This window comes from Macaca mulatta, chromosome 1, assembly GCF_049350105.2.
Source record: "Macaca mulatta isolate MMU2019108-1 chromosome 1, T2T-MMU8v2.0, whole genome shotgun sequence".
Classification (NCBI taxonomy): Eukaryota; Metazoa; Chordata; class Mammalia; order Primates; family Cercopithecidae; genus Macaca; species Macaca mulatta.
In genome coordinates this window covers 64,628,980-64,641,405 of record NC_133406.1, presented here as the reverse complement: position 1 = coordinate 64,641,405, position 12,426 = coordinate 64,628,980, and the positions used below count along the sequence as shown (strand labels likewise).

The window sequence follows — 12,426 nt, the reverse complement described above, 5'->3', positions numbered from 1 at the left end:
TGTGTATATATGAATATATAAGCATATATGTGTGTACATATGTGTAATGCACACTCACACACACACACCTTTTTAAGGATGCTTATTTTGAAGGAATAAGATTGCAGGCTTGGCGGGCTTTTATTTTCATCTTTAAGCTGTTTTGTATTTGCAAAAAAAAAAGAATAAAAGAATTCTACAAACACCAGTTTAGAAAGAGAGGTTGAGACTTACATTAAAATTTTTTTTAGCAGTACTTCAAGGCTGATTCCTTGAAGCCATTCCCAAAAGCTGCAAGGAATTTCTGTCACCTCTAAACAATGTAGAATTTGAACTTCTTTTCTGTGGCACTAGTCTTCTCTCTCTCTTTCTCTCCTGGGCTAAGATCATGGGAGGACAAAGGAACAGATCTGATGTTCCTCTCTTTTGCCCACACTGCTCAGCACCGTGTAGCAGCTTGTTAAATAAACAAATCGTGAGTAAGATGCTCGATGTGAGAAGTGTTCGGGATGACTTGAAATCTGCATTTGGCAGGTTAATATCACCGCAGGAATAAAGACTTTTAAACCTGAAGGTATTCAAGGCTGGATATCCACTTAAAGGTATGATAGACATTGCAGTTGTTCCCTCACATTTATAGTCTTCCACTTCCTGGAACACAGGAAAATTGCACTACACTGTTCCGTTTAAGTTAGACATGGCCATGTGGCTGTTTAGGCCAATGAAATATAAGTGAAAGAAACACGTGTCATGCCTGGAGGAAGCATTTAAGAGCCAGCACACAATTGTCCACACTCTCTCATCCCCTGCCATGTTGAGATGGCAGCATTATTACAGGATGGTAGCATTTCCTGTAGCCTGTCCCTGAGTACCCATGATGAGGAGAGTCCCCATGCTAACATCTATTCCATATATAAAATAAGTGAGAAATAATTTTTGTTGTAATATGCTGCTGAGAGACCTTAAGGAGTTGTTTGCTACTACAGCATAACTTAGCCTAACCTGACTAATGCAGAAGGGATGTTAGAAGGGAGAAGGATTCTAAATACTTTACGTGTTTAGAATGAATTTAGACTTTGCTATGAGCAAATGAATTTAGACTGCTCAGGATAAAGTTCTAGAAAGCTCAATGAATTTAGACTCTGCTATAGGTAAAACTTTGATTCTATATGCTATTTAGTCAACTCATTATAAGTCACAGAGATTCTCAAATTCCTTCTTTAATGGAAAGCATTGCTTTCTCCTTGAACACAGAGTTAGTGATGCATTCAGCTGGGTGAGGTTAGGTTATAGCATGATGCTGACCACTTTAGGATTTAGTAATGGGCTGCTCAGTTCACTTAGGGGTCACATAATGAGAAGAAAGCTCTGGAAGGGATGATGGATGGAAGACTGAAAGCTGACCTGCGGAAAAGCTTCTTTCGCTCCTGGTAGGAGTGATGGAGAGCAGCAGTCTGCAACCTTTTTGGCTCCGAGGACCAGTTTCATGGAAGACAATTTTTTTTCCACAAACAGGAGTTGGGGGATTAGGTTTCAGGATGATTCAAGCATAACATTTATTGTGCACTTTATTTCTATTATTATTATTACATTGTCACATACAGTGAAATAATTATACAACTCACCATAATGTAGAATCACTAGGAGCCCTGAGCTTGTTTTTCTGCAACGAGCCTCATCTGGGGGTGATGGGAGGCAGTGACAGATCACCAGGCATTAGATTCTTATAAGGAGCGCACAACCTAGATCCCTCACAAGCACAGTTCACAATAGCGTTTGTGCTCCTATGAGAATCTAATGCTGCCACTGATATGATAGGAGGCAGAGCTCAGGTGGGAATGCAAGGGGTGGGGAGTGGCTGTAAATGCAGATAAAGCTCCACTCACTCAGGCACCACTCACCTCTTGTGCAGCCTGGTTTCTAAGAGGCCACAGATGGATGCTGGTCTGTGGTCCAGGAGTTGAGGACCCCCTAATGTAGAGGGCCTTCTACTGGCAGAAGCCTAAGATGCCAGTAAAAGCTTTAGGATGAGCCACAAACACACACACTCATACACACGAAGACTCACAGCACACACTCACTTACTACATGGATTTTAAAACTGGCAAAGAAAGGCAGGCTAAGGCCTGGCAGGTCCAAGCTTGCCCCAGAATAAGAGCAACTAGAGTTTGTGTCCTGAAAAAGCTTACATATGGTACTTGAAATGCAAAATGACTTGGGTTCTTACACTGAAATCTCATCTTTTGGCTTCTCATCTCCAGCCTTTGCCCGCCGCTAAATAATCAGATCCAGGGAAGCATCAAAAGTCGAAGAAAGGATGAAGAGAAGTTGCTTCCAGCAGCAGTGGGTGGGGCTTTCCATTTAAACTCTGCCTTCAACTTCCAAAAAATATCCTCTTGGAAAACGTATTACTCATGAAAATGAAGAGAGGGTGTTTTCCTCCATGGAGTAATCTCTGCCTTGAAACGCCTTCATCCCTCTTCCCAGCCCAGAGAGATGATCCCACAAGGAAGTGGATTTTGTTGCTTAATCCCGGTTGACTGAATTCTGTTTTCCCACAATAAAATAATAAAAATAATTTGGAATAGCATAACCTGAATGTTCATATTTCCACAGCCTGTGATTAAAAATTAGAAATGAAAAATCTTGAAATTCTGTGGTTCCATCTGCTCATATAAACATAGCAGGTTCTTGCAGAGTCTCTCCCTAGAGTGTTCTGAGAATTCTCAAAGGGATGTTTCTTCCAAGCCCATGATGCAGTCTGTGCTTTCAGGGCTGGCTGAGCGAGCTATTGCAAGCTCCATGTGTGACCCCACTGGTGGTGAGAAGTGGATTCTCTTCAGCAGCTTCTCAGTGCTAATTTGCTCCTGCCAAAAAATTTTGTGAGGTCACATTCACCCCAATAAGGAGATTGAGTTCAAAGTGTTGCAGAGTTCAGTGAAGCAGCTTTCTCAATGTACACTCTGAGCCGTTCTTGGCCTCAGGATGCTCACATACCTCCATAGTAGTTGGTTTGGAGGAGTTTCTGGTAACATGGGACCGGAATTCATCAATATCAGTGACATTGGTTCCTGTTACTGAGCACAGTTCACCACGTCACACTCCTTTATTTCTCAAGGTGTATCCTATTTAAGGGGTAGGGGTTGCCATTAACCCCCTGTAATCTGGATTCTGTATTCTCTGATCTATCAGCCATGTCTGTGAGTGTTGAATCCCAAGTATGAATAGAGTTCAAGCCTTTTCCCCAGAAAGTTCTTCAGCCCCTCTGTAATTCAGTGGAGGCAAATGAATACTTGTAGGGGAAGGGGAGCTAGCTCTACTGGCTGGGTTTCTTTGAGGCAGGGAGCAGGGGAGTTTCAGCTCTAGTCCAGTGAGCTTTACAAAGTACTTCCACAATTTGATATCCATAAAAACCCTATAAGGTAGAGCAGATATCATTATCTCTGTTTTATGATTATAAAACCAAGGCAAAGGGAAATTTGGTGGTTTGCCTAAGCCCATAGAACTAGAAAATGGAACTAAACCTAGAATTCATTCCAGATCTCTGACTCCAAGTTTAAATACTTGGGAGGCAGTACAGTGTTCTGGAAAACATGCAGACTACGGAGTCACTCTGTGTGTTTGTATTCCTGGCTCCGCAACTTACTAGCTATGTGACTTTGAACAATTATTCAAATAATTGAATAAATTACTTGATTCTTCTTTGATTCGGTTTCCTCATCTGTGAAGTGGGAATAACAGTATCACCCACTTCATAAGTATTTATAAGAGTTAAATGAGAAAATACAGGCAAAGCACAGAGAAGAGAGCTGGACACATTAGTAAGCACTAGAAAGAGTAAGCTATTATTGTCTGGGAGTGGTGGCTCATACCTGCACTTTGGGCAGACCAAGGTGAGCAGATCCCTTGAGTCTAAGAGTTTGACACTAGCCTGGGCAACATAGAGAGACCCTGTCTCTATTTTTTTAATACTTAAGAAAAAAATTAAAATTAGCTATTATTAACAATTGCTAATTTTATTTTTATGTATTCCTGTGCCACATTCAATGCCTTTCCCTAACAAAAAGAGCCTAGATCAGAGAGGCTAGACAATCACAAGCAACTTTTCACCCTGTAACTGTATGATTTTTAAAAGATAACTACTCAATAAAATGTTCATAATAGTAACCCAGATAGAAACAACAAAATATACTGTGGTTAATCCCAGTTCTTACCAGTCTGTTTCAGCAGACTGTAAAGTTGCTTTAAAATGATAACAGGAGTCTAATACCAAAACAAGTCATAAGAGAATATGACATGAAAACTTCAGGACCAAATTCATTGAGCAAGCTCTTTTTTGATTAACAATAGTAATGAAAGTAGATGTGAATGCAATCATTTTCTAACAAGCCAAATCATTTTGTTCTAAAATCATTGCAAATTAAATAACTATTTCTACTTTCCCCTAATGTTTGATGATCTGAAGATGTTTTTATTTCATCTTCATTTTTTAATAATAGCTTTATTGGGCCATAATTCACATACCATAAAATTCATCCTTTCAAAGTATACAATGGAGCAGTTTTTAGTAGTTTCACGGAATTGTGCAATCAGCATCACTAATTTCAGAACATTTTCATCACTCCAGAAAGAAGCCTCATACCCATTAGCAATCATTCCCGACTCTTCCCATTCCTTAGTCGCTGGAAGTCTGGTTCACTTTTTGTCCTGTTCTGAATGTTTTGCCTGTTCTGAATGTTTCATGTAAATGGAATCCTACAATACATATTTCATATAAATGGAATCATATTATAAACATTTCATATAAATGGAATCATATACTATGTAGCTTTTGTGACTGGTTTCCTTCACTTAGCTTAATGTTTTCCAAGTGTATCCATGTCGTAGCATGTATCAGTTCTTCATTTCTTTTTATTGTTGAATAACATTCTATTGTATGTATGTACCACATTTCATTATACATTCATCAATTAAAGGATTTTGCATTGTTTCCACTTTTTGACCATCATGAATAATACTGCTATGAACAGTTGTGTCCATGTTTTCGTGTGGGCATCTCTTCAATTCCCTTTCAATACCTGGGAGTGGAATTGCTAAGTCATATGGTAACTCCATGTTTCACATTTTGAGAAACTGCCAGACTGTTTTCTAAAGTTTCTGCACCATTTTACAATCCCACAAGCAATGGGATTGTAAACCAATGTATGAGGGTTCCAACTTCCCTACATCCTTATTAACACTAATTATTGTCTATGTTTTTATATTTGAGCCATCCTAGTGGGTGTGTAGTGTTACTGCATTGTAGGTTTGATTTGACTCTCCTTAATGACTAATGATGTTGAGCATCTTTTCATGTGCTTATTGGCCATTCATATATCTTTTTTTTTTTGTGAGATGTCTATTCAATCTGAATTGTCTTTTTATCATTGAGTTTTAAATGTTCCTTATATTTTCTGTAGGCTAAGTTCCTGTATCAGGCTATTCTTGTGCTGCTATTAAGAAATACCAGAAACTGGGTAATTTATAAAGAAAAGAGGTTTAATTGGTTCACGGTTCTGCAGGCTGTACAAGTATGGTGCTGACATCTGCTTGGCTTCTGGGGAGGCCTCAGGAAGCTTTTATCCAGAGCAGGTGAAGCAGGAGCAGGCACTTTACTTGGCAAAAGCAGGAGCAAGAGATAGAGAGCTGATGGGGAGGTGTCACACACTTATAAACAACGAGATCTCGCAAGAAATCACTCACAGTCATGAAGACAGCACCAAGCCATGAGAGAATGCTCCCACAATCCAAACACCTCCCACCAGGTCACACTTCCAGCATTGGGCATTACAATTCAACGCGAGATTTGGGAGGAGACAAATATCCAAACTACGTCAGTTCCTCATCTAATATAATTTGCAAATACGTTCTTTCATTCTGTCAATGCCTTTTACTTTCTTGTTGTTGTCCTTTATTTATGTGTGTGAGATGGAGTCTCACTCTGTCACCCAGGCTGGAGCACAGTGACATGATTTCAGCTCATTGCAACCTCCGCCTCCCGAGGTCAAGCGATTCTCCTGCCTCAGCCTCTAAAGTAGCTGGGATTACAGGCACAGGCCACCATGCCTGGCTAATTTTTGTACAAAAAATTCAACTAAAAAGTGGAGATGGGGTTTCACCATATTAGCCAGGCTGGTCTTGAACTCCTGACCTCAGGTGATTTGCCCGCCTCAGCTTTCCAAAGAGTTGGGATCACGGGCGTGAGCCACCATGCCCGGCCAATGGTGTCCTTTAAAGTACAACAGTTTAAAATTTTCATGAACTCCAATTTATCTATTTTTTTCTCAAGTTGCTTGTGCTTTTAGTGTCATATCTAAGAAACCTTTGCTTAATCCAAGGTCATAAAGAATTACTGCTTTCTTATATAAGTTTTATACTTTGGGTTCTTACTTTTTTTTTTTTTTTTTTTTTTTTTTTTTTTTTTTTTTGAGGTAGGGTCTCACTCTGTTACCCAGGCTGGAGTGCAGTGGCGCGATCACAGCTCACTGCAACCTCACTCTCCCGGGCTCAGGTGATCCTATCACTTCAGCCTCCTGGGTAGCTGAGACTACAGGCACGTGCTGGCACCTCTGGCTACTATTTTATATTTTTTGTAGAGATGGAGTTTCACCATGTTGCCAAGGCTGGTCTCAAACTCCTGGGCTCAAGCAATATGCCTGCCTCAGCTTCCCAAAGTGCTGAGATTGCAAGAATGAGCCACCAGACCCGGCCATTTTGGTCAATTTTTGTGTATGTTGTGAATAGGGGTCCAGCATCATTCTTTTACTTGTGGATATCCAATTGTCCCAGCACCATTTGTTGGAAAGACTATTATTTTCCCCATTGAATAGTAATGTCACCCTTGTTGAAAAATCAAGTGACCATAAATGTAAGGATTTATTTCTGGGATCTTAACACTATTTCATTGATCTGCATGTCTAGTCTTTTACCAGTACGACCCTGTCTTAATTACCATAGCTTTGTAATAAGTTTGAAACTGGGAAATGTGACTCTTCCAACGTTGTTTATCTTTTCCAAGATAATTTTGGCTGTTCTGGGTTCCTTTAATTTCATATGAATTTAAGATCATGTGATGTTAATTTTATGTGTCAACCTGACTGGGTCACAGGATATGCAGAAATGTGGTTAAACATTATTCTGGGTATGTCTATAAGGTGTTTCTGGATGAGGTTAACATTTGAATCAGTAGAATGAGTAAAGCAGATTTTCCTCCCCAGTGTAGGTGGGCCTCATCCAATTTGCTGAAAGCCTGAATAGAATAAAAGCTCTGAGGCTGGGCACAGTGACTCATGCTTGTAATCCCTGCACTCTGGGAGGCTGAGATGGGAGGATCACTTGCACTCAGGAGTTCAGGACCAGTCTGGGCAACATGGTGAAACTCTATCTCTATAATAAATATAAAAAATTAGCCAGGTGTGGTGGTGTGAACCTATAGTCTCAGCTACCCAGGAGGCTGAGGTGGGAGAATCACCTGAACTGCTAGGAGGTCAAAGCTGCAGTGAGCTGTGATTGCACCACTGCATTCCACCATGGAGTGAGACCTTGTCTCCAGAACAAAAACAAAAACAACAAAACAACCCTGAGCAATGGAGAATTCACTCTCTGCCTGACTGTCTTCAAGCTGAGGTATTGGTTTTCTCCTGCCTTCAGACTTGTACTCACACTGGAACTTATAAAATTGGCCCTCCTGGTTATCAGGCCTTTATATTGAAACTAGAACTATGCCATTTGCTTTCCTGGGTCTCCAGCTTTCCAGCTGCAGATCTCAAGACATCTCAGCTTCTACAATCCATATATACTATTTGTTCTGTTTCTCTCGAGAACTCTGACTAAGACAGATTAATTTGTTAATTTCTGCAAAAAAAAAAATATGCCAGTTGAGATTATGATAGAGTATATTATATCTGTATTCACCATCATTTATGAAGCATATCTCCTCTGGTTATAGAACTTTAGGTTGACAGTACCTGTTTTTCTTTTTAGTTGTTTTTCCTCCCAGCAATTCAAAGATATCATTTCCTTATTTTATGGCTTTTCCTGTTTTTGTTGAGAAGACAGTTGCTAATCTTAGTCATTTGAAATTAGTTTTTCTTTTCTTCTGATTGTTTCTGAAATTATATTTTTGTCTTTAATTTTCAGTAGTTTTACTATAATGTGATTAGATGTGTTTTCTTTGTATTTTGATTGGCTGGGGTTGTAGAATTTTTAAAATCTGTGATCTTATACCTTTTATCAGCTTTTTTAATTTTCCAGTTATTATCTCTAGAAATATTGTTTTTGCCCCACTTTCTTTGCCTCTTTTTCAGGGAATTCAATTACATGTATATAGACTTCTTCACTGTGTTCCCTATTTTTTGTATGATTTTCTATATTTTCCATTTCTTTGCCTCTCTATTTTTTTTCTGGATATTTTCTGTCTTTATCTATATCTAATCTCTGTCAAGTTTCATCCATTGAATTCTAAATTTGTATTATCTTTTCAGTTCTAGAATTTCAAATAAGTTTTTTTATAGTTCCCAGTTCTCTGTTGAAATGGTCTTGCTTTTTATTCCCTTACATATATTTTTCATAGCTACTATAAAGCCTATATTTGATAACTCTATTATCCACACTCCCTGTATACCTATTTCTATTGTGTTTTTCTTTGAAAAATAACATTATTTTTTCCATTATTTTGTATCACATTATTTTGTCTCCTCATATGTTGTCTTTGAATTCCAGATATTGCATATTAAAAATTATGAAAATAATGTTAAACTTGGATTAACATTATCTTCCTCTGAGATGGATTTACATTTGCTTCTGGAAGGAAGCTAGGGGTTTAGTAATCCCATATTACCTTGATCTAATCATAGACTGAGATGATTTAAAGCTGGTTTTCTGTTCCTGGTATAACTAGCCTATTTATGAATTACCATTTCTCCTGTTACCACCAGGTGGGTTTTTCTTGTCTACTGCACAGATAAAGCCAATTCACCAAGACAGTGATATTGCAGCAGAGAAAGAGTTTAACAATCATAGGGCTAGATAGCCAAGCAAATGGATGGGAGGAATTATTGCTCAAATCAGCCTCCTCAAAAACTCAGAGGCTAGGGCTTTTCAAGGATATTTGGCAGGCAGGGGTCTAGGGAATGGAGAATGCTGATTGGTTGGGTCAGGGATGAAATCATAGGGGATCAAAGCCATCTTCTTATGCTGAGTCAGTTTCTGGGTGGGAGTCACAAGGCCAAATGGGCAAGTTTCTTGGTATGGGTTACTGGTTCAGGTGGACCATCAGCTGGTCCATCAAAATGCAGGGTCTGGATAATACCTCAAATACCAATCTTAGGTTTGACAACCATAATGTTATCTATAGGAGCAATCGGGGAGGTTACAAATTTTGTGACCTCTGGCTACATGACTCCTGAACTATAATTCTAACCTTATTGCTAATTTTAGTTTTGCACAGGTAATTTCAGTCCCTGAGCAAGGAGTGAGTTAGTTTCAGGAAGAGGGTATTATCACCTTTGTTTTAAAGTTAAACTGTAAACTAAATTCCTCCCATAGTTAGCTTGGCTTATGCCCAGAAATGGACAAGGGCAGCTTGAAGATTACAAGAAAGATGGAATTAGTTATGTCAGATTTATTTCACTGTCATAATTTTTCTATCAGATTTCTCTCGCTATCATAATTTTTGCAAAGGCAGTTTCACTCCTAGGTTGTAGCACTTTGAGATCCCAACTCAAAACCTGGAAAGGAGGTTACCAGAGCCTTCTTTAGCAGGCTGTGAGAAAAATACCTTTATTCACAGCCTCTCAGTCTTCCAAACTTACATTAATTTTTGTGAATTTAGATTACATCCCTAGGGGAAAAGCATCCCCCAACACTGGGCTCACTTCTGTGGGTTTTCATGTCCCAAACCTTGGCCCTATAGTTATGCCTGTCTTGTTACCTCTCTAATACTTTCAGATTTTTTTCATATTGTAATAGTATCTTCCTCTGAGGTGGATTTACATTTGCTTCTAGAAGAAAGCTAGGGGATTAGTAATTCCATATCACCTTGATCTAATCATAGATTGAGATGATCCAAAGCTGGTTTTCTTTTCTTTTCTTTTTCTTTTTCTTTTGAGATAGAGTCTTGCTTTGTTGCCCAGGCTGGAGTGCAGTGGCACAATGTTTGCTCACGGCAAACTCCACCTCCCAGTTCAAGAGACTCAGAGACTCTCCTGCCTCATCATCCCAAGTAGCTGGAATTTCAGTTGTCCACCAGCACACCTGGCTAAGTTTTGTATTTTTAGTAGAGATGGGATTTTGCCATGTTGATCATGCGGGTCTCAAACCCCTGATCTCCAGTGATCTGCCCACCTTGGCCTCCCAAAGTGCTGGAATTACAGGTGCAAGCCACTGCCCCGGCCCCAAAGCTGGTTTTCTGTCTCTGAAAAGAATTTTTCAGATTATTTCTGCATCCTTCTCAGTGAAAAGATTCATTTAAAGACCAGCAGCGGTTCCCTCCTTTATGTAAGACAAAGATGCAGCTACTTCCATATATTAACCATCTCCATAACAGCTCCAGAAATCACTGGTCTCTGCCATCGGTTGTAAAGATAGGCCCACTGTTCAGAGTATGGGAGGTTTGAATGAGAGAACCTAGACAAAGTGCTTGGTAAGTTGTTCATTTTTTCTTTTCCTTTTCCAAGTTGTTGGAAAGAATACTTGGTACTTGTTGTAATGATCATGCTTCTCTCTTTGTTCCATCCTTTAGAAAGTTCAGAGCCAAATTTTAATCCTTCTACCAACTTATGATTCAGAACCTTATCATATATCCTTTGTGGAATGATCTTAGCATAATTTCATTATATTGTCTGTATTCCAAGTGTTTCATCTATTTGCCTTAACTCTTTTTGTATTGCATGTGTTCATATAAGTCTCTCTCAATCACTTTCATAGGAGGTGGTACATAAAGAAGCAAATTAAATGATTTAAATAAAAGTATTTTGAACTACTATATGCTATAAATGTGATAGGGAATATTGATATTAGTTCAGGATTGAGCCACTTCCCTGGGCTAGCAGGACTTCAAAGTCTCTGTTTTCCCATGCCACTCACTGACATCAAATTGGACCTTAAAAGTCCAATCTAAGGAGCCATTTTTCAGAAAGCCTTCCCTGACCTCCCTGCATGAACGTCTTGCCTTAATCACATTGGGCCTTGTATTGCTGGACAGTGACTGCCCTACCACATACTGTCTTTATGCATTTGTAACATCTGCAATACCTAGAAAAGAAATTATCTTGAATTGAATTTTTCACAGCTTTACTGGGCAATAATTAGCATGCAATAAACTGCACATATTTAAAGTATACAGTTTGATAAGTTTCAACATATGTATACACCTATAAAACCTTCACCACCATCAAGATAATGCACATATCTAAGGCAATTAGTTAATTCACTTGTTAATGACATTAAGATTGTTTCAAATTGCTGACTTTTAAAAATAAAGCTGACATGAACATTCATGTATAAGTGTTTGTATGGACATATTCTGCCTTTTCTCTTGGATGAATATGTAGAAGTGGAATGGTTGGGTCATACAGTTATTTAAGAAACCACCAAACTGTTTTCCAAAGTGGTTGTGTTATTTTACATTCTTATCATCAGCACTATAAGACAATTTTAGTTGTAGAGGACTATGTGCTCGCAAACGAGGTGTTCCAGATAAGTCCCGCTCTTGCAAACGAAGCAGGGCATTGGGGGCTTGTTTATGTGCAAACATCTTGAAAATCCAGAAAGTCAGGGAAAGGTCAGAAAAAACAACAATGTGTCTTGTGACTTGGCAACATTCCACAAACGACTGTATAAAATAAAGCAGAGCGCGCTATTCGAGGTGGCCACCATGTTTGTCTTGTCTTGTGTTGTCTTGTGTGTTCATTCCTTTGTTTAGGAAACCCGCGGACCCCAACATTTAGTTCTTCCACAACCTCTCCAGCACTTAGTGTGGTCATTCTTTATAATTGTAGCCATTCTAATAGGTGTGCTATCTTATTGTGGCTTTAATTTGCACTTACATACTGACAAATGATGTTGAGCATCCTTTCATGTGTTTTTTGGGGGAGGGGGGAGGTGGAAGCAGGCATTTGTTTATCTTTATTGATGTCCCAACTTTTTACTCATTTAGAAAATTGCATTGTTTTCTTGTGATTGAGTTCTGAGTGTTCTTTACGTTTTCTGGACACAAGTTGTTTATCGTATACAGGATTTATAAATGTTTTCTCCCTGACTATGGATTATCTTTTCATTTTCTTAGATGTCTTTTGAATAACAGAAATTTTTAACTTTGATGAAGTACAACTTATCAATTTGTTCTTTTATAGATTACGCTTTTGCTGTCATATCTAAATAATTTTGACTAATCCAAAGTCACAAGGG

At 38.8% G+C, this 12,426-nt stretch overlaps 1 protein-coding gene across 2 annotated transcripts in view; it reads left to right on the top strand.

The window, feature by feature from the left end:
- FCMR (Fc mu receptor) overlaps positions 1–4,969 on the top strand; it is a 38,154-nt gene extending 33,185 nt beyond the window's left edge. For both annotated transcript variants that reach the window (XM_078001756.1, XM_078002158.1), the window contains one exon: positions 2,241–4,969. In XM_078001756.1, coding sequence (XP_077857882.1) covers positions 2,241–2,261 — 21 coding nt within the window. In that variant the 3' untranslated portion in view covers positions 2,262–4,969. The remainder of the gene's footprint in view (positions 1–2,240) is intronic.
- Positions 4,970–12,426: the final 7,457 nt, after the last annotated feature.